The 25,297-nt window shown below is 49.8% G+C and overlaps 1 protein-coding gene across 1 annotated transcript in view; it reads right to left on the reverse strand.

The window, feature by feature from the left end:
• Window positions 1-25,297, reverse strand: part of PRR12 (proline rich 12) — a 47,793-nt gene that overhangs the window by 9,427 nt on the left and 13,069 nt on the right. The window contains exons 4-12 of the mRNA XM_083469383.1: window positions 20,481-23,959; window positions 15,998-16,616; window positions 14,051-14,370; window positions 12,413-12,529; window positions 10,929-11,062; window positions 9,584-10,047; window positions 6,583-6,708; window positions 2,220-2,317; window positions 1,487-1,615 (exon numbers count right to left, since the gene is read on the reverse strand). Coding sequence (XP_083325509.1) covers window positions 1,487-1,615; window positions 2,220-2,317; window positions 6,583-6,708; window positions 9,584-10,047; window positions 10,929-11,062; window positions 12,413-12,529; window positions 14,051-14,370; window positions 15,998-16,616; window positions 20,481-23,959 — 5,486 coding nt within the window. The remainder of the gene's footprint in view (window positions 1-1,486; window positions 1,616-2,219; window positions 2,318-6,582; window positions 6,709-9,583; window positions 10,048-10,928; window positions 11,063-12,412; window positions 12,530-14,050; window positions 14,371-15,997; window positions 16,617-20,480; window positions 23,960-25,297) is intronic.

The following is a 25,297-nucleotide window of genomic DNA, read 5'->3' on the forward strand; positions in this document are numbered from 1 at the left end:
TGAATTTTTACGGCACAAAGGCATGAGGAACTAGAGACCCCACCACCATCATTGCTTGCTGGTTAGAAGAAGGGAGTCTCCTGTAGCCTGGACAGCTGAAGACTTGCATGCTGGTGGTTTAAAAATCCATTGTGGTGGAATTCCTGATGGAAGGCAAGCCATCACACTGTCAGCTTTGCTGAGCAGTGCACCGCTGGGGTGGGGTTGGGGTGAAGAAATAACAACAGGTCTTTGCACTTCACACCTTTGTGCTCCACTACAGAGCTGACCCGCTTGTATAAAACAAAGGCCTCCTTTGGGAGATGGGCACCATAAAAAGTTCTGTTAAAATGTTAAGTTGGTGTTCCAGAGTGAGCACCGTCCGGGCACAGAACCTCTTTTGGGGCACCCCTTGCCCATCTGGCTTGCTTGATTAAATGAGAAAGAAAAGTCAACACTCTCCATTTCCATTTTGTTCGCTGATGGGAGCATAGGGCCCTCTCATATGCTAAAATGGGAGGTTTTCTCTCCCTCCCCTCAATTCCAGTTAGGGCCTTTAGGGACTGCGCTTCTGCACTTCCTGGTTTCCTTCTTTTGTCTCTTGCATAAGCCACTGCACGGTTTCCATTCAGAGTTTTCTTTCCATGCCTTCAGACACAGGAAGGAAGAGCGACTGATGCGCGATTGCACTCCAAGCACTGGGCAACTGCATTTTTGGGAGGGTGCTGAAAAATCTTCATTAGACATCCCTAGCACTCTACATAACAGAACTACCATACCCAAGTAACAGGAGAGCAAGAGAGCTGGGGAGGGAAAGAAAGAGACAGAGAGGCAGACAGAAACCATGGCATGGCTTTAAACAGTGTCAATATTCTCTTCTCTTGGATGAATATTTGAACTGTTAAGACTTTTCTTGGAAGTTATAATTCTATTGCTATTAATCTAATTCTATTATTAATTCTAATTCTATTATTCTAGAGGAAACAGACCACAACCCCCTGGCTTAATGTTTTGTCTGAACCAGGGATAATGACTTGTTCCACTCCCAACAAACCACGATTTGTAGCCTAGGTTTGCTCCTGACGTACTACTTGTGATTTGCTAGGAGTGACATGAACCACATTCCCTGGTTTGGGCCTAACGTTAAGCCAGTAGTGGTAGTTTGCCTCCTGCAAGCTGGGAGGAGCAGAGTGATTCATTCAGGCACAGTAAGCTATGGTTTACAGTTTACCATGGCACGCAAATGTGGCCAATATGCTGCAGTTGGTAGAGATTCAGACTAGGAGTGGGGAGAGCCAGGTTCACATCCTCGTTCAGCTATGAAGCTCTCCCTGGGTGACCTTGAGCCTCCCTCTCTTTCTCTGATTCAAGTCTACCTCACAGGGCTGAGAGGATGAAACAGGAAGAGAGGGACTCTCTCTCCCACTCAAAAAAACAGCATCTAGAACCGTACTCAGTGTTGATCTGTTTGCTGCAGGCCATTGATTCCATCTTGGCTCCCACCTACCTGCTGTTTGGATACATTCTTCTTGAGTTTGTTGAGTGTCTTGCGGTTGTAAGGTTCGCCCCCTAGGCGCAACTTGACTGTGGTGTCGCACGTCTCGGTGTGGAGTTGGGGGAACGTGTGGAGAGCCTCCTGGATGACGGACAAAAATATTCACTGTGAGACAGCAGATTTCACATCACCTGTGGCTGTCAGACTGACCTCCTGTGTCAAAAAGGGCCAGAGGTACTTTATGTGGTATAGTGCTAAAAATGTAATTAGGAACTATGAGCCTCTGTATTGAGTAAGATACCAATATAACATAACAGTATCTCAGGCCATGTTGCTAAATGAAAAGTCTGGTGTCGTTACTTTCACGTTTTATTTCTTTATTTTTAATTTTTATGATGCTTAGTAATGCTGGTTGAGGATTAACAAATGCTGATTATATACGGATATTCCCTGACTTTACTTCACTTTCACTCCTAAGGGGTCAACAACAACTTTATAAGCTCCTCAATGGCATCAATGAACTCAGAAATTTGGGGAACCATCACCTAAGCCACGGTCGCATGACAAATCTTCCGGCCTTCACTCTCTCATGGTTGTTGTGAAGGTAAATTGGAAGGAAGTATCCAAGACAGGCCTTAGCAATAGAGAAAGCTACATATCTAAAATAGGCATTTCTACACAATGCTATCTCAGGCAGGGTGTGGGGCGAAGAGTTAAACATTTTCCACTTGCCCCATTTCCATACCTGTAGCGACGGATTAAGAGATACTCTCTTCAGCACCTTTTTCTTGTGATCGTTCAATATCCCGTCAATCTTTCGCATGGGCGGAAGATAAAGTTCATCTGGGGGAGGATTGACAAAAGAGATTTTAAGCATCACGCACAGTGTCCTTGGTGGGTATTTCAGTGGTCACTTTTGGCCCCCAGTTATGGAGCACTCCTTGCGGAAGCTTGCCTGACATCCACAGTGTGTTCTTTCCAGCATCCAAGACTTTTCTAACCTCCCAGGGCTTTAAAAACCATGTTTTGGTTGGTGTTTCCTTAAAGCAAATGAATCATCTCAATGCGTAGCTCTTGTAGTTTTCCTCGCTGCCCTTGGGTCACGTTTTTAACTCCTATGATTTATATGACCCTTTGCCCAAAGATAGTGACTACAACTCCCATTAGCCCCAGCCAGCACATGCTTGGGAAGGGCCAATTTATATTTTAATTTGGTTGCAGCTTTGTAAATCAGGATGGGGAGATAGTGGCTTGGATTTCAAATTTATCGCGGGCTCTTATCATACACTGGTAAAAAATGCAAGAAGGGCCTTTACACTCGCCAGAACTCGGCTCTGTCCTCGCCGGCCCTGGAAGGAGCCTTTTAAAAAGTCCCATAGGCTCAGAGACTTTGCACCTGTTGATTGGGGGAGATAGGAAGCCCAGAGCACTTGTTCTTTAGACGTCCCTTTTATGAAGAGGCACATAGTAAGACCATTGATCCCCTAATGGTGAGGCTCGCTGACCTCCCGGAAAAGCAAAAATTTGACCTTTTCCTGTTAGGCAAAGATCAGAAGACGACCCTGATGGTTGCCAGATTCTGTGTACAGATCTGTAGGCGCAGACTGTCTCCTGACTCAAGCTAGTCCGTTAAGAAAATCCCCAAACTCGGTTCCATGGATGACTCTGGGTCAGCTCCCTGCGGTAGTGTCTATATGCTTATTGCATTTATAAATTTTAAATTTATTGTTGTACATTGTTTTAATTGTTTGTTTTCCTTCTGTGACTGTATCCCCAAGTGTGTTATATAAGCTGGTCTCCGACTGTAATAAATTATCTATCTCTACACTGGTATATTTTAAAATGTTACTGTAGTTTTCACTAAGTAATTTTTCTAGGCCCTTAACAAGTATCGAACACAAACAAACCTGTGACTAAAGCCAGAAATGTCTAGCATTTTGCACTAAGGGGATCCAATTTTCTGCAGCCAGAATTCTGCGGAGAAGGGAAAGTCAGAGTAGGGTCACATGTGTCCACAGCCCTTAGCCTTAACACCGGCTCACCACAGGGTTGTGTGTTGAGTCCCCTGCTCTATGCTCTCTATACGTATGACTGTACAGCCATCTACTCCAGCAACAAAATCATCAAGTTTGCTGATGATACTACGGTGGTGGGGCTCATTTCAGGAGGGGATGAGTCCGCCTATCGGGATGAGGTGGAGCGGCTCTGTGTTTGGTGTGGAGAGAACAACCTGGCTCTTAATACGGCTAAGACCAAGGAATTGGTGGTGGATTACAGGAAAAAAAAGGCGGACATTCAGCCCTTGTATATCAACGGGGAACGGGTGGAGAGGGTGGCGGAATTCAGGTTTTTGGGAGTGACTATGGATCAGGGCATGACTTGGAGCGCAAATACCACTGCTCTGGTGAAAAAGGCCCAGCAGAGAATTTATTTCCTCAGACTTTTAAAAAAGAACAATCTGAGTGAGAGACTGCTGGTGTCCTTCTACCGAGGCTCCATAGAGAGCATACTTACATACTGTATTTGTGCTTGGTTCCCCAGTTGTACAGCTAGGGAGAGGAAGGTGCTCCAGAAGGTCATAACTACAGCCCAAAGGATTATTGGTCACCCTCTCCCACCTTTGGAAGAACTGTACGGTTCCCGTTGCCTTAGGAAAGCAAACAACATCCTGCAGGATCCATCTCACCCGGGATACAGTCTGTTTGCACTACTGCCTTCTGGCAGGAGGTATAGACACATCAAGTCAAGGACAAATAGACTGAAAAACAGTTTCTATCCAAGAGCTGTGGCCTTTTTGAATGCTGTAACTCGATAGTGAGACCTGGGAGTTGATGGGTGTGGGTGTGGGTGGAAGGTGGTTTGTTTGGTTGTTGGTGTTGTTTTGCTTTTGTTGTTTTTTTAAGGGATGGCATCCAATTTCGTTGCACTTGTGCAATGTTGCACTAGTGTAATGACAATAAAGAATCTATCTATCTATCTATCTATCTATCAATTTTCTGCAGCCAGAATTCTGCGGAGAAGGGAAAGTCACAGAAAAATATTTAAAATGCCGCATTTGCTTTCTGATGGTGCGAGAACTCCTGGGCAGGATCTGACTTCCTTGAAAGGAGCTGCTTGTGCTACACATTAATAAGAGAATCATTTCACTTTAAGGAAAATGCCAACCATATTCAACTGTCGCTTCTTGTCTTCTGGTATTTAGTGCTTTGATTCCTCTGAGAAGCTGTGGCAACATATCTCTCCTTTCTAGCCCCAGAGAAGCATAAGGCTTTAACCTGCAAGAGGTCAAAGCTGTGATTAAACTGTGCAACAGCTTTGGATTGAAGCACAGGCCTGGTAGCCAGAGGCGACATGGAAATTTAATGTGAGGGAGTGAGCTGGTAGATGAGGAGTGGATCTCTCTGTCCTGCCTCTGCGCCTACCAAACAGAGCAATTTCTGCATTTTGAGTGGTCATGCTAATTGTTCATTTGCTCAGGCAGAATTTGGTGGGAAAGTGGCATGCAAACAAATATCTGATGGTGGTGGTGGTGGAAGAAGGCTGGCAAAGGAGGGGAGCAACTGTCAGTATGATTTACAAACTCCTCCAGACAGCATGAAGTCCCCACACCTCTCACCCTCACAGTCAAGAGAGAACTAGCAGAGTGACCAACCAAACCCCAACTGCCAGTTTCCAACTGCCAGTTTCCAACTGCCACCTCCTTTCTCTAGCACCAACTATTCTTTGTGAAATACATTCCCAATGACAGTACCATCTATTCTTTGTGAAATACATTCCCAATGAAACTACATTAAAAATACTAACAGCCACCTTCCTCCTGCATAAAAATGCAGAGGTGCTGGAGGATGAAGAGAGCCCTCAGTCCCCTTCTCAGGAAGCCCCTAGCAGGCTAGTAAAACATTTTACGTGGACTAGTACATTTTGTGGGCTTGTTTACAAGGCTGCTGCGCAGTGTGAAATCTGGCATCTTTATGCAGTGTTTTAAAACCATTATTTACTTGTTATTATTTATTTACAAAAAAAAGGCTTATTGTTTGTTTGTTTACAAACAGTAACTTCACTGCAATGCAACACCAAGGCAGCCCATGAGATGCGGAGGTTCCTGAGTCAATTCTACAACAGTAAACCTATTAAAACAACAACCCATGAAGGTATCAGCTAAGTAGCTGGCCTAGGCCTTAAAACAGTGGCTTCCAAACTCCACCCACCCACCCACAGATCACTTGAGAATTGCTGGTGGACTTGAAAGACCACTTAATGATTTACACACACACACACCCCGCCCGTTGTAGCAATTGCAATTCTTAATGGTATTCTTATTGGCCTTTTAATTTCTTACACTGTATTTTGCTGTACTGCAGTCTGCATTCTTCACAGACAGGCCGCAGGCAGTGTTCAAAACTCCCATTGCCCTAGGCACGTTTTGCAACAGGGAATTTCATTAGGGTGAGCAGTTTCTGAGTTCTGGGTGCAGTACTGCGCCTATGATTTCAGATTAAAACTGCAGAGTGGAAGGAAAGAAGGACCTTTTTCCGTCTCCCCACTTCCAGCTACTCTCTGAAGACTGGAGAAGAGACCTTTAAGAATATTAGGGGGTGGGCAGGGGAAGGACTAGACCATGTGAAAAATGAACATAATATTTTAGCTGCAGTTCATTCATTTTCAGCTTCGTATTCTTTATATATATATATAAAAGTGTGCCTCGGCATTCTGTTGTTTAAGGTGCTGCAGGCCTTCTGAATGAAGCTGAAGGCAAGACCACCGTTTGGTAACCCCTGCCTTAAAGAATTTAATGTTGAAAGAAGGGCAAACTTACAGCCTTTACTATGGCAACGAAGAAAAGGAAAGCCTATCATTCAGGCAGCTTCAGAGTTTTCCAAGCAAGCATCTCTACAGGGAGCAAAAGCCTCTGGACCTCCAAGAGGCCAACAATGACATAACAGAGATGAGCAGCTCAGCCCTGCTGGCAGAGAAAGGAAGGAGGAAGCACAGGGCTCCAGAGATCTCCCAAGGACTGGCCAATTTTGAGCAAATAAACTCTGCCATTTGTGGGGGCAGGCGACTGACCCACAGGGCCGATCAATATACCACCATTCACGAATGCGCACCGTTTGTATCCTCAAGAGCTTGGATCATGTCTGGGTCGAGGGCAGTGCTGACCAGCATTTCCACGTAGCTGCGGTACATCTCCTTCATGGCTCGCGTGTTCAGAATACGGCCCGTCGGCACACGCTCTAGATAGGAGATGGAGAGTTAGCTTAGCATTTATTTAAGGCATGAACATCCCGGGCTTTCCTAAAAACGTTCTGAGGCGGCTGATATAAAAACGACACACAATGAAAGGGCAGGGAAAAGTTACAAATAAAATAACGGAAGAGAGAGCGCAGTCCAGCTTTCATTCTAACTGCACCGGAATTTTCCCCCAACTTGGCACTTCAGATACAGTGGTACCTCTGGTTACGTACTTAATTCATTCCGAAGGTCCGTTCTTAACCTGAAACTGTTCTTAACCTGAAGACCACTTTAGCTAATGGGGGCCTCCCGCTGCCGCCGCACGATTTCTGTTCTCATCCTGAAGCAAAGTTATTAACCTGAGGTAATATTTCTGGGTTAGCAGAGTCTGTAACCTGAAGCGTATGTAACCTGAGGTACCACTGTACTACTTTTCGTATTCATTTATTTATAACAGTATTTTTAAGTGTGTTTTTTCTGGGCAAGTCCAATTAGGGACAGGGGGATTCCTTCTTTTACTCCTCCCTCCTCACCATCAAGGTCTTTATAAGAATCTCCCTCAGTCTGTCTCCAGGGTCACTAGGAAGTCACCAACACACACAATGTGTGGCTCTCTGAACCTTTAGCTCTTCAGACATCTTTGACTAAAGCTCCCATCAGCCGCAGCAAGCGAGGTCAACGGCTTGTGGGAGGTGTAGTTCAGCAACCTTCAGACGGCAAAAGGTTCCTCGCACCTGCTCCGCCTTTGCAGTTTCGTCGCACGTTGTTTCCAAGGCCCTTAACTTGGATCCAGGGAGAACTCAAGGGCTGCTCAGTGCCTAATCTCCCTGCTCGATCACCAAGGTCACTGAGAGAGTTGTGGTTAGTTGTGCTCCCCGGGTATTCAGTACTGTGGGCCCTTCCCTGCTAAACCTTCAGGCGCCTGGCAACGACTTTTATCTCAGCAAGTCTCTTAAAGTGCACTCTTCTGATTTTATGGCTGATTTAAACTGCTAAGATTTTAACTATGGAGAGCTCAGTGATACAGCATTTGCCTTGCATGCAGCAGGTCCCAGATTCAATGCCTGACATCTCTAGGTGGGGTTGGGGACTGTCCCCAGCATGAAACCGTGCAGAGCTGCCACCAGTTAGTGTAGCTAATACTCTGGAGCCAGTGTGTGGTGTATGGTTAGAGTGTTGGGATTGTGACCTGGGAGGCCGGAGTTCAAATCCCCACACAGCCGTGAAGCTTGGGGCCAGTCACCGTCGCTTAGCCTATTCTACCCTACAGGGTTGTTGTGAGGATGAAACGGGGAGAAGCAGAACCATGTACACCACTTTCTGATCCTTGGAAGGAAAAGGCAGCATATAAATGTAGTAAAGAAGGGAGATGTTCTCTCCTTTGTATCTATTTGAAAACTCATTGTACACTGCTTAGAAACTGCAGTGCTAAGTAAGTGGCAGCAAGTAAATAAGTAAGTAAGTACCATATATACTCAAGTACAGTTACATACGCTTCAGGTTACATACGCTTCAGGTTACAGACTCCGCTAACCCAGAAATAGTACCTTGGGTTAAGAACTTTGCTTCAGGATGAGAACAGAAATCGTGCTCTGGCGGCACGGCAACAGTAGGAGGCCCCATTAGCTAAAGTGGTGCTGCAGGTTAAGAACAGTTTCAGGTTAAGAACGGACCTCCGGAACGAATTAAGTACTTAACCCGAGGTACCACTGTATAAGCCGACCCTAATATAAGCTGAGGCACCTAATTATACCACAAAAAACTGGGAAGACTTATTGACTCGAGTATAAGCCGGTTCACCACACCACAAACCTCCTGGTGGGCCGGAGTGTGGGCGCGCGCATGCACACATGGCAGAGGGCGCTTCTCTCTCCCCCCCCCCAGGCCCTCCTGTCCCCCTGCCACCTAGGGTGCTGCCAAGAGGCAGAGGCTGGTGGTGGCAGCGGCGGAGGAATAACAAGCAGCCCGAAAGGGCTGCTTTCGGGCTACTCGTTCCTCCGCCGTCAGCGGCAAAGGCGGAGGAAGGAGCAGCCCGAAAGGACCCTCACTCAAGTAGAAGCCGGAGGGGGGGGGGGCTTTTTCAGCATTAAAAATGTGCTGAAAAAGTCGGCTTATACAGTGGTGCCTCGCAAGACGAAATTAATCCGTTCCGCGAGTCTCTTCGTCTTGCGGTTTTTTCGTCTTGCGAAGCACGGCTATTAGCGGCTTAGCGGCTATTAACGGCTTAGCAGCTTAAAGAAAAAGGAAACAAACTCACAAGACGTTTCGTCTTGCGAAGCAAGCCCATAGGGAAATTCGTCTTGCGGAACGACTCAAAAAACGAAAAACTCTTTCGTCTTGCGCGTTTTTCGTCTTGCGAGGTACCACTGTACTCGAGTATATACGGTAAGTAAGTAAACAAACATCAGGCTGTCATAGAAATTGGTTGGAAGGGACCCTGAGGACCATCTAGTCCAGTGTTTCCCAACCTTTGGTCTCCAGCTGTTTTTTTGGACTACAACTCCCATCATCCCTAGCTAGCAAGACCAGTGGTCAGGGATGATGGGAACTGTAGTCGAAAAACAGCTGGAGACCCAAGGTTGGAAAACACCGATCTAGTCCAACCCCTTGCAATGGAGGAATATGCAGCTGATCCTTCTGGGAATCGAACTTGCAACCTTGGTGTTATCAGCACCACACTCTAACCAACTGAGCAATCCTTCATGAATTTCTCCCTCTCCCTCTCCCTCTCCCCGAGCTTTCAAGTCAAAAGCTCTCTCTTCAACTCTACCATGGACAGTTTCTCCCCTCAAAAACTCCCTGTGGGCCCACAACTCAGTTCAAGGACTGCCTCGTCTTCCAGCACCAATGGATGCCGGGCTGCATCAGTCTACTCACCCTCCTCGCTCTGCTGGTCAGGGCTGGAATCTGAGTCAGAGGAGGACGCTGCCTCAGCAAGCCATTTTTTCCTCTTCTTGGGAGGGGGCTCAGCTTTCACCTTGGCTGGCTTAGGCTTGGGTTTCGACGCTCCGCCGGCTGGGGAAGCTTTTGCGGGGACGGGAACAGGGGGGTCAGTTTTCTCCGCCTTGGGGGGCTTTTCTACTTTGGCCACTTTTTCCGCCTTGGGGGGCTTTTCAGACTTCTCGACCTTGGGGGGCTTTTCCAGCTTCGCCGCTTTCTCGGCCTTGGGGGGCTTCTCGGCTTTGTCCGCTTTTTCGGCCTTGGGGGGCTTCTCGGCCTTGGGAGGCTTCTCAGCCTTCTCCGGCTTCTCGGCCTTCTCCGGGACTTCCAGCTTCTCAGGTTTCTCAACTTTGGGCAGCACCGGGGTCTTGGGGCCAGACGCCTTGGGCTGGCTCTGTCTCCTGCAGCAGGACAGACATAGCCGTGAGATCCAAATATAGGCTCTGCCTCAGGGGCCAGGTTTGCTGAGGCATCTGTGTGTGTGTGTTGGGGTGCAAGGGAGGCTTTAAGGGGGAAAGGAGAAGCGGGGCAATGGAGGGCTGGGGAGCTGAAAGGACAAGGCCGGCCTTATATACTGTCAAGTCTGTGAAAAGAAGGAGTGTTTGCTACCATCCGATTCACAGTTCAAGATGCAGTCAAGATGGGAACAGGCCGTGGCACAGAAAATCTCAGGATAGTGAGGAGGGCAGTCATGGTATACCCCAGGCATAGGTAAACTTGGCCCTCCAGATGTTTTGGGACTACAGCTCCCATCATCCCCAGCTAACAGGACCAGTGGTCAGGGATGATGGGAATTGTAGTCTCAAAAATATCTGGTGGGCTGAGTTTGCCTATGCCTGGAATAGCTCATTCCTTTGACAGGTGGAAGAGGCGTGGTATGGAGTCAGTTTCATGACTAGGCAGGTGAGAAAACAAAGAGGCTGAGCTCTTTGCTCCTTCAGGTGAGGAGCTAAATACTCTCCCGCGTGTCAGGTGAAATAACTGTATAAATTTATTATTTATTATTATTAAATAGAGGGTGGCAGCAGAGGGGGAGGTAAAGGATCTGAGGCAAAATCTCCCCCAGGCATGTCACCTGAACAGTTTAATACAGGGGAGGGGTTATTTGCGGGAAGGTGTGTTTTTCGGCCATTGAACTCATAATTCTAGAAAAGGGGCACTTCACAAACTGGAATAAATCAACGTGAGGAAGTGGCTCGAAGGCTTTTTGGTGCTTCTCTGCGAGTGGAACTGGCCTCTCATACGGCAGACACCCCCCCCCCCCCGCTTCCTGCTCCTTTACCTGACAGCTTGCAGGGGCCGGTGCCAAGGCTTCTTGGAGCAGACGCGGACGTAATCCTTCTTGTTGATGTTCTCCAAGAATTTAACGTAGAGGCGCTGGTACCGGTTCTTGGCATCGCCAAAATAGCCCAGATACTGAGGGGGGACAGGGAAGGAAGGAATTGAATATCAAAATGGGGATGGCGGGGAGAGAATGTCTGCAACACAGCTCTTTCCCACCTCCAGAAATAATGAGGTGATACACAGCAGAAAAACCCAATCCTTCGCCCACGATATCAGTCAGTTCAAGCGGATTTACTTCCCTCAAGCACAAAAAAGTATTTCTGCCTCTGGCTTACCTCATACCCTTGAGGTGTATATTTTTAGGAACTGCCTTATTTTTATGATTGGAAGTTGTTTAATATTATTCATACAGAGAAGTGATGGCTAAAAGAGAGAGACCTGGGTGGGAGACAGGTTAGAGTGAGTTTTCCTCAGCGTGTGAGGCTGAGAAAGGTGGAAGCTTTTTCAGGTGAGAGTTGGAAAGGCTCACTTCTTTGTATGTGGGTTGAAGATTAAGGTTTAATCATGATACGAGGGATATATATATATATATATATATATATATATATATATATATATATGCTTTCGTAGATTTTCACGGGTAGAAGGTTTCCTCCCCGTAGAGGTGAGATATTTGCTTTCGTAGATTTTCACGGGTATATATATTTGTTTTACCATGATTATTATTATTGGTGTTATTTTTAATGTTCCTTCTTTCTGTGCTTCCTCTCTTCTTCTTTTTACTCAGAGAAAGAGTATCTTTTCTTGTTTTTCCCCTCTTTCCCTTTTTGTCTTTCAGATTTTCTTTATTCCAAATATTATTTTACTGTATTGTGAAAACTTTAATAAAATCTTGTGGGGGGTGGGTGAGGGAAGTTGCTTATTATTATTATTATTATTCCTGTTGTTGTTGTTAATCGTCCGCCCTTCACCCAACAGTTTTAGGTTTTAATATTGTGTTTTAATGTCGTAACCTGCCCTGGAAACTTAAATGTGAAGGGCAGACAATTAACAACAACAACAACAACAACTTTATTTATTTAAATATTTATTATCCACTCTTTGTTGCTAAAAGTAATACCAGAGTAGGGTTGCATCAAAACTTTTAATCAGGAAATGCTATAACACAGCAATGCTAATCAATAAAATAAAAGCAATAGGGAAAAAATTCTGCCACAGCCGTGGCAGAAACATGCTGAAATGGGAGTGGAGAGAGAAACTTATTGGTATGGAAATATTTATTTCCTCAGCAGTGGGAAGAGAAAGAAAAGAAGGGATATACAAAATGGTAGAGGTGCTGGTGGTTAAAGCCCAGAAATCAAGCCACTGCGCCAAATACAATTGTGTAAAGCTCATGTAGACCTCCCACCTCTGAAGTTCTTTTGCCCACATTCACCGAAAGTACGATTTTTTGCATGGTGAGCGAGCAATGGGGACACTTACATTGCTGGTCGCACAAAATTGTCGCTGCCCATCCTTTATTTCAGGGGTGAACTTCTGGAGCAAAGCTTTCTGAACCCGCCAGATTGGCGGCGGCTCCCGCCCAGTCTGAAGAGCGAGCTGCAGGAGGGCAGAGAAAGGGGTGATGGTACCAGGGATGCAAAGAACTCCAAACAAGCCTAGCTGCTGTGATGCAACTACTCTGCAGATGAGAAGCTCTGCTAGATCAGGCCAAAGGCCCATTTAGTCAAATATCCTGCTCTCACAGCAGCTGACCAGACACACAAGGAAAGCCCGCAAGCAGAATCTGAGGGCATCAGCAACCCTCTTCGCTTGTGATTTACAGCACATGGTTATAAGCCCAACTTGTGTAAGCCTATTTAGTCTAGTCCCTCAGAAGGGAGACTAGTGTCAGATCCAATGTAACATTTTGATTTTAAGCATTATTATGATTTTTTTAAAAAAGCTCAAACTAAAACTTACCCAAGGGTAAGAATTCAAGACACTGAAATACGTGAAACGCTTGAAAATGTCACTCACATTTTATGCTTTTAAGGCTTTGTTTCTGCTCCAAGCCCAGAAAGATAATAATATGGCCCATTTTGATCAATGAATAGAAGATACGGTAAAGGTAAAGGAGCCCGGACAGTTAAGTCCAGTTAAATTTGATTATGGGGTGCGGCACTCACCTCCGCTTTCAGGCCAAGGGAGCCGGCGTTTGTCTGCAGACAGCTTTTCTGGGTTGTGTGGCCAGTATGATTAAACAGTTTCTGGTGCACGGAAATGGTATTTACCTTCCCGCTGCAGTGGTACCTATTTATCTACTAAGCTGGTATGCTTTCGAACTGCTAGGTTGGCAGGCGCTGGGACAAAACAACGGGAGCTCACCACGTCGGGGTGGATTCAAACTAACGGCCTTGCGATCGGCAAGCCCAAGAGGCTCAGTGGTTTAGACCACAGCGCCACCCGCAACATAGGAACGGACTTGCTTTTCAATGCAGATTGTGCATGGATAAATAGAATGTTATTTGGAACGTATATAAAAATTATGACTTGCTAATAACTGTATGGGACGTGGGTGGTGCTGTGGGTTAAACCACAGAGCCTAGGGCTTGCCGATCAGAAGGTCGGCGGTTCGAATCCCTGCGATGGGGTGAGCTCCCGTTGCTCGGTCCCTGCTCCTGCCAACCTAGCAGTTGGAAAGCACCTCAAAGTGCAAGTAGATAAATAGGTACCACTCCGGCGGGAAGGTAAACGGCGTTTCCGTGCGCTGCTCTGGTTTGCCAGAAGAGGCTTAGTCATGCTGGCCACATGACCCGGAAGCTGTACGGTGGCTCCCTCGGCCAATAAAGCGAGATGAGCGCCGCAACCCCAGAGTCGGCCACGACTGGACCCAATGGTCAGGGGTCCCTTTACCTTTAATAACTGTATACTGACTGTAGTAATAGCAGTACTTATTTACCAACATGTCATATTGTATTAAAATCTCAAGCACTTTTTCCTTTCTTGCTTTATTCCTTGCTTCTTTATTTGTTCACTGAAATTTTTCTGAATAAATTAATAAAATAAAATAATAATAATAATACTAATACTAATAATAATAGTAATAATAATAATAATAATAATATCTCCTTAACGCACCTTGAGGGCCTGAACGTCCTCCACGCGGATGACAAACTCATCGCGCTCTCGGAAGATCCCCTCCCCACCGCTCTCTGCCTCTTCTTCGTCCGTCTCTCCACAAATGGCCGCCGTCTCCTGCTTCTTGGCAAGGTGAAGAGGCCGTGTGTCCTCAGGGTCCTCGGGCTCAGGAGACGCCTGAACAGGTGGCTCCTCGGGGACAGGTGGAGCCTCCTTGGGCGAGGGAGCTGGGGAGATGGGCGGCGGGGGTAGCTCTGGCTGGACATCTGCCTCCACTGAGGGAGCTGGGCTGGGGATTTTCTCCTCCACGGGTGGCACATCTATGGTGGTGGGGGAAGTGGCAGGGGTTAGCAAGCAAGCAAGAACAGAAATCCACCTAACTCAGCAGTGGCCTCCTAGCTGGGGAATGGTCTCCCCAGAAAGCCTTGCCTGACACCTTCTCTATAGTTCTTCTAGAGTCAGGCAAAGACCTTTTTATTCACCTAGAACAGGGATATGGTCCTCCAGCTGTTGTTGGACTACAACTCCCATCAGCCCCAGCAAGAATGGCCAATCGTCAGGATGGTGGAAGTTGTAGTCCTGCAACACCTGTAGGGTCACAAAGACTCCTCACCTCCGCCCTAGGCTTTTTAATTAATTGTGGTTTTAAATCAGGACTATGCCATATCATCAGAAAGGGTGAGTTGGCTGGTGTGTTTTTTTGCTGTTTTTTTATTTGTTTCTTCGATGGTTTTTAATTATTATACACAGCATTTTTAAAGCGTTGTTTTCCTTGCAAGATGCCCAGGGAATATTTATTGATGCAAAGCTACATCAATCAATTAAAGAAATGGGTACTTTGGAATTTAATTTACCAATCCTCCCTGCAAACCATGCACATATATACTTGGGGTCACACCTCACACATATGATGAAGTGGACTGCAATTCATGAAAAATTCTGCCATAATAAATTCATCAGTCTTTAAGATCTATGCCAGCGGAACAGGATCCCATGAGAGGTGGTGGATTCTCCTTCCTCAGATGGAGGTTTTTAATCAGAGGCTGGGTGGCCAATTGTTATGTATGATCTAGCTGAGATTCCTGAATCGGAGGGAGTTGGACTACATGACCCTTGGAGTCCCTTCCAACTTTACAATTCTGTGTTTCTATGTGCATTCCTTATGTTATTCTTTTCAGAATGGAACATTTTTCAGAAGAAAAGTTTAGTAGTGGAAAATCTCCCAGAAAGTTTTCTTTTTTAAAAATAATAATAATAATAATAATAATAATATTTACTGATTTTCCAGTAAAAATCCCCCAGAAAGTTTTCTGCCTGGAACTGGATTAGTAAATGTGTTCCCTTTTATGCTCACAAGAGCAAGGCCTTCTTGATTATTATTTTTTACTTCACATCAATACTGCTTAAAATGATATAGAGTTTGAGTTTTGAGGTGGGGTGGTGCTTGGGTCTTGGGGGAAAGAGAAACGTAACTTGGTAAGTAGACAGGTTATTAGGAAAATATAAGGGAGCATGTGTGCAGTGTGTAGAAACTCAGATACATAATCTAATCACCAAATGGCACCTTAAACCTAGGCTATGGTCAATTCAAGCTTCAAAGAAATATTTCAGATCCCTCTCTAAGTGACATTTTGCTTTTCCTGGTTGCCAACCTGGCATCCAAAGCTGTGTGGTTGCAATTGCACCCATGCCAGGTGCAAAAAGCGCCTGGCTAATTTCTAACACTGCTGTGTGCAGCAGAAAGGCATTTGATCAGGAAGAATGTCTACATTCAGGATGCAAGAACTGTTGAAAGAATGCAGAAAAAAATGCATAATAAATATCAGATGGAAGTCTATCTTGCTCAGAAACTAATGCCCTCCCGAAATCAAGATAGGTTATGTAAATCAGGAGATAAACAATGGCTCGGGACCCAACTCAAGGTTTGGACAGGGGATGGGCACTCACCATTGGGTTCTCCCTCCTTGCGGTCGGTGGGGTCGTAGAGCGCCGAGATGGCTGAGGAGATGCTCTTCTGGAGGTCCTGGTTCTTGCTGACGGAGTCCTCCTCGTCGGACGAGAAGGAGGGCAGGGTCTCCAGGTTGCGCTTCAGCTCCTCATCCAGCCGCTTGCAGGGGCTGGTGCAGCTCATCACGAGCCCGGCAGGGTCCCCTTCGGGCCCATCCAAGCCGCCAGGCAGCATCGGGGGCGCCATGCTGAAGGGAGGCGGCGGCTGGGACGAGGAGGACGAGGATGTGGCTGACGGGGGACGGGGCGTCTTGGAGGGGCTGCCTGAAGGCGCGACCATGGTAACCGCCGTGCCGGGGGCCCCGACTGTGGCGGCCGAGGAGGTGGAGGAGGCAGAGGAAGGCAGCGTCTGACGCTTGCCCGACTTAAGGAAGTCCAGGAAGGAGGCCATGAACCCCGACTTCATTTCAGGCTGCTTCTCTTCCACTTCTTTGATCTTCTGTTTGATCTTCTCTCGGGTCTGGCTGCTATCCAGACTGCTCTCTTGAGCGGGCTGATGAGATGGGGTGGAAGCCTCCAACTGAGACCCCTCCAAACCTTTGGGGACTGGAAGTTTGATCTGAGGAAAAGAGAAGGGACAGGAATTGGGGGAGGGGAGGAGGAGTCTCGGGGAGACTTCCTGGACTCGCCCCCCGATGTTGGCTTTGCGTCTTGACTTAACCGACCTCCGGTTTTCTCTCTCCTTTTTATTTTATTTTTAGGGTTTCACCATTCACCAGCTTTCTGGACCCACCATTTTCCAACCAAATCAAGATACATTTTGCATATATCTTCACCATTTATTCTGCTTCCAAAATTATGGGTTTCTGAGAGCTCTGGCTTGGTTTTTTTGTTTTGTTTTGTTTTGAAGGAGCTGGGTGGCAGATGGAAAGGGAACAGAGTGAGAGAACTGCAGGATGCCCAGGAGTCAGCTCACATAAGAAGGACGCGAACAACAGGAAATCTCTGTGCGGCACTGGAAGCCACCCTATAGCCAACTGGAAGTCCCACCCTGCTCATCTCTGGCTTTGAAGCCACCCCACTGTAGACACAGCCTATTTTCTCCACTCACACGAGGACTAGAAACCAAATTTTTGAAAAACAAAACCTGAAATCCACTAGGTACCACATTCAGCAACCAATTCTGTGCTTGAGTAAAATGCGTGGCTTGCTCAAACACAGATCTAGCAACCGGCTAGCTCGCCTTGCTCACTAGTCCTTGAAACACGCACAATGTTCACACACTCCCAAGACATCAATCTGGGATCCCCACCATCTACCAACCCTGCCATCCTGTCCTAGTAGCATCCTGCACTCTAGAAACCCAAATGCATGTGCTAAGAAACAGCCATGATTATGTTAAGTGTGCAAATAGTAACAGCTTGCAAGACAATTTTATTTGTGCTATTTTATTTACTTTCAAACTCTGCTTAGATTTTAAAAACAACCAAACAGCTAGGAGAAAGGATTCTTTTTTTAGGAACGCATTCCGAGCAGTGTCCTTAAGAAAGAATTCCCATCTCATCTGCCATAACGTGTGTATTAAGCTGCTGAGTGAGGCTCTCCAGAGATTTGGGCTGGTGCTGTCAGTATGCCCACTCATTTCATCTGCCCCTAGGGAGGTGGAGGAAGTCCTGAAATCAGTGCCTGGTCTCCATGATGGACTGGACATGTGGAAGGATCCACAGCTTAATCCCTACAAGATGGAAGAACTGTTGGTCAGGGGGGTCTGCTGATCTGGTACAGTGCTTCTGGATCTGGCGCTACTCCTGAATTTCAACCTGGTGGAAACAGCATTTCAGCAACTTGGGATAGTGCACCAGGTGCATCTCTTCCTGGAGACCTGGCCATGTGATGCACGCTTATATTCCGATTGGATTACTGTATTGCTTTCTACATGGGGCTGCCTCTGAAAAGTGAACTGCAGCTTCAGCGGGCGCAGAATGCGGAAGCCAAACTATTGTCTGGCGTAAAGTGTTCTGATCACACCACTTTAGTGCTGTTTCAGCAGCCCTGGCTGCCTGTTTTGACTCAGGCCCCATTCAGAGTGCTGGCCTTAACCTTTTAACACGTCGGCCTCTCAAAATTCTCCACCCTGACTGGTGGCGGGATGATTTCGCTTGATACTGCAAGCTGCCTTGAGGGTTATGTAATGGAAAGGCAAGGAACCATTGGTTTTAATGAATCAAATAGGAACACCGTTAAACTGAAGATTTTACAAGAGGAGCAAGGCCTCTGGGGTAAGTTCCTTTTTTGCAATAAAGCACAGGAAATTTTTACGGGCGCGAGACCCAAATATTTTTACCATCAGAATACGCTACTAAACGTCCATGCTGTGCACCTCTGAATGTGCATGGTGCGTTGGCTGCATGGCTGTTTTTCAAGAAGTGGCAGTGACATGGTTTTCAGGAGAGACAGGAAAGGTATTAAGGAGTAAGTGCATGGTATTAGGAGTCATGCTGTCGGGCCTGGCATCAGCGCCCTGGGAAGGGCTCGCTGCTCAAAATCGCCCTTTTCGTTCGAGGGTGGGTGGAACGAGTTCTAGGTGCTGTCATTTTAATTTCCCAGAGTGCTCTCAATGTAGGAACTTAACATGGTGGCTACCAGACGACCTCTACCAGACGGCTATTGCCATCTCTAGCTAAGCCTGTCAAGGGCCCCCACTGGTCTAGGAGAAAAGATTAACCCAGAGCCAACCAGCATGGGGTTGGGAGAACAGGCCATAGAAAGGAGGCGTGTATGCAACCCATGGAAAATCCTGCCCAAGACACGATCTGGTACCTTTTGCATCTTCGCAAACCTCTCTGTGCAGCAATAACAGCCGAGATGGGGACAAATAAGCAAAGGGAATAATGAAGAGGACGGGGGGGGGGGGGGGAAAGACCCAACAGCCCTGATTAATTCAGCATAATCCTATGTGAATTAACTGCAAAGCAAGCCTCACTCACAGTGTTCAATGTAGGTGTGCCTTGGATTGCAGAGTAAAAATGCAACCTCCGTGACGTTTGCCAGACTTAATGCAAAAGTCTGTAAGTGCAAGAGCACAGAATAAGCTGTTCAATAGGAGGAGGAGCTTTGGATGCTGAAACAGATACGCAAGGCAAGGTTTATGGGTGGCACAGGAACTTTAGGTGGCAGATTTAGAGGAAGGGAGGAGTGTGCCACTTTCTGCCTCCAAATTCACTCTCTTCCAGTTTTGTTTTGTTTTGTTTAATGAACAGGAGAGCAGCATCCTTTAGAGTCGCCACTTCAAAGTGTGAAATGTGTTAAGACTTGCAACTTTGAACAACTTGCTGCTTTCCACAACATTAAGCACAGAACTTGAATAGTTTCTGTATTTACATGCTGGCGTGCAATGGAGGGAGGGGTCTTTTTCAGGCCATGGGCTGCATTCTCTTAGGGGCAACCTTCTCTGGGCCACATGCCAGTCATGACTGGAACCCTAAGCAAAAAGCAAGCACAGCCAAGTGCCCAGGGACTGAGGCTCTCCCTCCTGGCTGAACAACACACAGAAAAAAGACCCGGCTGCAAATATGTACCATGTCCATCAAACTTTCACAGATCCTTCCAGCCAACAATTCACCTACCCACTCCATATATATGGCTATGCCGCCACTGTAATCCACACAGAAGAGAATTATGAGAGCCATTTCACATGTACCCATGGTACGGTGGCTGCCCCCAGAAAACCCCTCCAGTCTTTGCACGGAGAGCATTAAGTATAGACATCAGTGCAACGTATCTATGGGAGCTGTTCAGACAGCGGTGTGTTTCCTGGAAAGCTGGCTGAAACACTCCTGCAGCCCTATGGAGCCCAGATTGCACACAAGCAATTTCCAGCAGCAAGCACAACACTATAGGTACATATGAACGGCGCTTGGCAAGTCAAGTAGTAGTTTACTGCCTGTGACAGATTCTCCAGGGCCAACAACACCAGGAGCCTCAAAGGTCTGCCTGCTCCCTTTCCTGTACGCGAGTTGGGGCCACAGCTCAGCGTGCAGAATGCCTTGGCGCCAGTCCTTTGCATCTCCACTTAAAAGGGACCAGGCAGCAAGTGATGGGAAAGAACCCTGGTCAGATAACACAAATACACTTCAGCTGGTGTTAAGGCAACTCCCTGGGTTCTCTCACTAAGCCCACTCTGCAGAAGCCAGAAACCACACGTCCCTACAGCTCGTTTCTGCCCGTTGTCTGTCTCTAGTCTCAGAACCAATCTCTTTATTTTTCAAATTATTCTTTTCCCACTGCAAGTCAGGGATGGGGAAGCTGTGTCCCCCCCCCCGGGCTTTGGGTGGATTGCAGCCCCCAAACGCCTCGGCCGAGGCAGGTGGGGGGGTCCCAATCCAACCAGCCTCTTAAAGGAGAGGGGCCACAGCCCTCCCACCCCCGCCGCCAGCCCTGCCGCTTAAAAAATGAACCCCGCTGCCTCCCAGTCCCCGCTTACCTTGAGTGGTTTGAGGGACTCCAAGCCTGCTCCTGGCTCAACCCCCTCCTCCCCGGCTTTCTTGCCCCTCCCTCTCCCCCGGCCACGGGGCTTCTTGGTGCCATCGTGAGCCACGCCATGGGGCGGTTCAGTCAGGGGCCGGATGCGGGGCCTCCCGCGGGGTCGGGGCGGGCCCTCCCGCTTGGGCTTGGTCGGCTTGCGGCCCCGGCGCTTGGGCCCTTCCAGGAGGCCGCTGTTGGGCGGGCAGAAGTCTATGTCGCCCATGGGGCTGAGGCTGGTGCGGTTGGTCCGGCAGCTGGAGATGAGATCCGGCAGCAGGTCCGGCAGGCGGCGGCTGTTGAGGCGGATGTCGGCCGGGACGTCCTCCTTGTCCTCGTCATCTTCGAACTCGTACTCCTGGGCGTAGTTCTTCTTGGGCGGCTGGAAGGGGGGCTCCCGCTTCTTGAGCAGGTGGAAGGACGAGGTCTTCAGCAGCTTCTTGGGCTTGGACGAGCAGAAGATGGGCGACGTCAGGCCAGACTTGGACTCCGAGACGGGGGCCGTCCCGTGCTGCCCTGACTGGATCAAGCCCAGCTGCTCTGTGTTGACCGTCGAAGGCAGCTCATGCTTCACAGAGACAGAGTCCAGGCCCAAGTGCTGCCCATCTCCGCTCTCTGACTGGCAGTAGCTCTGGTAGCCTTGCCCCCCTTGCATCATGTCGTAGCCTCCGCCTTTCATGCCCTCTCCCCTCTCCATGCCTTGGGTCCCGTCGTCCGGCTTGGGGAACTCGTCTCCGGCGCAAGGAGGAGGCCCGAACATGTCCTCCATGCCCGGGAAGAAGCTGCGGTCCTCATCTTGCAGCAAAGAGTCCGGGAAGCAGATGGAGGTGAGGGGGACAAAGCGCTGCTTGGCCCCCTGCGGGCTGGGGCTTTCAAACTGGTCCTTGCCCTCCAGCTGGCCCTGAGGGACCTGCTGGGAGGAGTCGGGGTCCAGGCCGGCGTCGGGCAGGAGGTGCTGCTGGTTCTGGACCGAGCCACTCTGCCCCAGGTGAGACTCCAGACTCAGCTCAGGCTCCAGGAAGTCCTGGATCTCCTGAGACTGGGAAAGGTTGCCTTGGGGCATCACCTCCATGCCCTCCGACTGCATCCTCTCCTGCTGCAGCTGGCCCTGGAGCTGCGGCGACTGCTGCGGCTCCAGCAGCTGCGCCTCCATGCTCTGCGAGCGCACATGCGCCTGGTGCAGGTGGGCTTCCAGCGCCTGCATCTGGAGCTGTGGAGAGGGCGCCTCGGCCTGGTGCATGCGCTGCGGCTCCATCAGGTGGACGTCCAGCGGGGTGCGCACCTTCCCGCGCGAGTGCAGCTGGCTCTGTGTGTGAGTGAGCACCGACTGGAGCAGCTGGGATTGTTGTTGCTGTTGCTGCTGCTGCGAGAGGGAGAGCGGGGGCAGGTCGGGAGGGGAGTCCAACATCAAAGCACCCCCCTGCTGCCCGGACATCATCCCGTGAGGCTCCATGGGGTGCGGCTGGGGGGCGTGCTCCGGGGTCTTCTGCAGGTATGAGTGTGCTTGCGATATCTCCTTGCCCCCCGTGTCCATGTGTCCTCCCTGGAGGTGCTGCTCAACCGACTTCTTGATCTCCTGCCCGTAGGAGTCCATGGAGCCGGTTTGGTGGCTGTAGTGGACCACGGAGGTGGCCAGGGACTCTGGCGTCGAGCGCGTGTGCGAATACTCCTTCTGCCGCTCCCCTTTCTTCTTGTCCTTGAGGCCCTGCAGGGACATCTCGAGGCCTTGGTTGTCCAGATTGGAGTTGGTCCGGATGACACTCTGCAGGTGGTAGCGTTCCTCCGTCTTGCTCAGCTCATAGCCCATCCCCTTCCCGGCCCTCTCTTCGCACTCCACCATGCCCTCGGGGGGCACGCGGGGTGGGCTCTGCGACTGCAGCAAGTGCTGGATCAGGAACTCCTCATCCTCCGTCCGCTCCGAGGACAGCAGGTCCGAGTCGGTCTTGGATTTCCCGTAGGACGCTGCCCTCTCCAGCCCTCCCTGGGAACTCTGGTAGCTCTGGGTGTGGGCCGACTGCATGAACGAAGGAGACAGCACGGAGGTGAGGTACTTCTGAGACTGCCCGGGCGACGCCACGCTCTGGGGCCGGTTCGTGGTGGGCGACTGGAGGGGCCGGATGATCTGTGAAGGGCTCGAGTCCGGGAGGCTCTGACTGTGTGAGTAGCCGATGGACTGGCTGTGCCCTGGCATGGCTGGCGAGTGGCCGGTGCTGTAGCTCAGCGACGGGCTGGCCGTGGGCATCCCCTGCGAGTGAGCCGGCACGTAGCTCGGCGTCTGGCTAACGGAGACATGAGGCTCGGCCTGGACGCTGTATGACAGGCCCTGGAGCTGCTCTGGCGAGTAAGTCTGATTCTGACAGGTCTGCAGCCCTTGCCCGCCCTGCCCGGCCTGGCCCTGCTGGGCCTGCCCTGTCGTTGAGTAGCTCTGCGCCTTGCTCACGCTTGTGAGGTCTTGGGCCTGGCTGCTGCTGAAGCCTTGTGAGGCCTGGCTGACCGAAGACAGGTTCTGCGGCTGGCTGACTGAGTAGCTCTGCGTTTGGCTCATAGAGAGCAGGCTCTGGGGCTGCCCGGGCGAATAGGCCTGCGACTGGCTCGCGATGACGGAGCTGGGCTTAGGAGTGGATGAGCTGTAGTTGCTTTGGCACTTGGGCGTGGCGGTGGAGCGTGGCGGCTGGCGGGAGGCTGAGTAGCTCTTGGACTTGGAAGAGGAGGCCGTGCCAGAGTAGCCGGGGGACTGGATGATGGGGCGGTAGCTTTGGGAGGGCTCTTGCCGCGTGGCCTGGGAGGTCTTCTGCTGCTGCGAGCCCTCGCTGCTGGCGGGCGACTGCTCGCCCAAGGGGCTGCACGAAAGACTGGAACGGTGGGGCATCTGCTGGTAGCTGCCCCCACAGCTCAGGTAGTGCTGGAGGGAATGGGCGGCGGGCAGCTGGGGCTGGGCACTGGAGGGCCTCTGGTAATGCTTGATGACACTGTCCTGGCGCGGGATGGCCCTGTCGATGGAGGAGGCGGGCGAGCTGGAGAAGACGGAGGTGTTGTACAGCTGGGATGTCTGGTCGGAGGGCCCCAGCGAGGACGACAGGAGGTTGAACTGGGAGGGCAGGTGGCGGGAAGCCGACTCTTGAGCGCTGCGGTACGCTGAGCTCTGGGAGGGCAAGCCCGTGCCCAGCACTGCACTGCCCAGCCGGTCAAAGCTGAGGGAGGAAGGGACGCTGGGCTGGGAGGACTTGATGTGCAGCAGGGGGTCATGTGGGGACAAGAGGCCGTTGGAGGTGGGGCTGAAGGTGGCATCCTGCAGGGTGAGCGAGGAAGTGACCGGGAAGCTGCGCCCGCTGAAGGAGGCTGGGTGCTGGTAAGCGGAGAGTGCCGACGAGGAGGGGAAGGTGCCGGAGCCTGGGAGGGCCCCCGAGATGAAGAGCTCGGCGGGCGCTGGAGTGTGCATGGCTGCAAGAAACAAAGGCATCGGATTAGTTGGATTTCTCGGCACAGAGCTGCAGGATTTGCAAGGCACTGACACGGGAGGCGGGGGGTAAAGGCACAGAGCTTGGCCTACTCACAAGAGGAGGAGTAAGCTGTGCCCAAAGAGTCAACAAAACACGCTCCTAAAAGGCATGTTGAGGCAGGCTGGCCTTGTGCCTCATTGTTGAGACAGGGTTTCTGCGATGCAGGATACAGCTCAGCAATAAGAGCATGTGATTTGCATGCAGAAGCTTCCATGTTCGCTCCCAATAAGATCAGGAGCAGGTACAGATTATGGGAAAGGCTTCTTGCCTTGGGAAGCTGGGATCAAGAGTCATGACCCAACGCTACAGGTGACCCCTGCTCAAGAGATGACACTCTACCACCTGGTCCCTCCCATCAGAGGTTGTTGTTGTTAATATGCCACCCATCTCCCATCTGACTGGGTTACCCCAGCCACTCTTGGTTACTTCCAACACACATAAAAACATAATATAGCATCAAACATTAAAAACCTCCCTATACAGGACTGCCTTCAGATGTCTTCTAAAAGTCAGTTAGCTGTTTATCTCCTTGACATCTGATGGGAGGGCTTTTCATGGGGCAGGCACCACCACCCAGAAGTCTTCTGCCTGGTTCCCTGTAACCTCACTTCTTGCAGAGAAGGAACCACCAAAAGGCCCTTGGAGCTGGATCTCGGTGTCCGGGCTGAACAATGGGGGTGGAGTCGCCCCTTCAGGTATGCAGAGCCAAAGCCGTTTAAGGCTTTAAAGGTCAAAACCAACACTTTGAATTGTGCTCGGAAACGTACTGGGAGCCAATGCAGATCCTTTAAGACTGGTGTTATATGAACATTTAAGGGACAAGGGTGGCACTGTGGGTTAAACCACAGAGCCTAGGACTTGTCGATCAGAAGGTCGGCGGTTCGAATCCCCGCGACGGGGTGAGCTCCCGTTGCTCGGTCCCTGCTCCTGCCAACCTAGCAGTTTGAAAGCACGTCAAAGTGCAAGAAGATAAATAGGTACCGCTCTGGCAGGAAGGTAAACGGCGTTTCCGTACGCTGCTCTGGTTCGCCAGAAGTGGCTTAGTCATGCTGGCCACATGACCCGGAAGCTGTACGCCGGCTCCCTCGGCCTATAGAGCGAGATGAGCGCCGCAACCCCAGAGCCGTCCGCGACTGGACCTAATGGTCAGGGGTCCCTTTACCTTTATATGAACATAAGAATAGAAGAGTCCTGCTGGACCAGGCCAATGGCCCATCTAGTCCAGCATCCTGTTCTCACAGTGGCCAACCAGATGCCTGTAGGAAGCCTGCAAGCAGGA

This window comes from Podarcis liolepis, assembly GCF_965112155.1.
Source record: "Podarcis liolepis genome assembly, chromosome: 13".
NCBI lineage: Eukaryota > Metazoa > Chordata > Lepidosauria > Squamata > Lacertidae > Podarcis > Podarcis liolepis.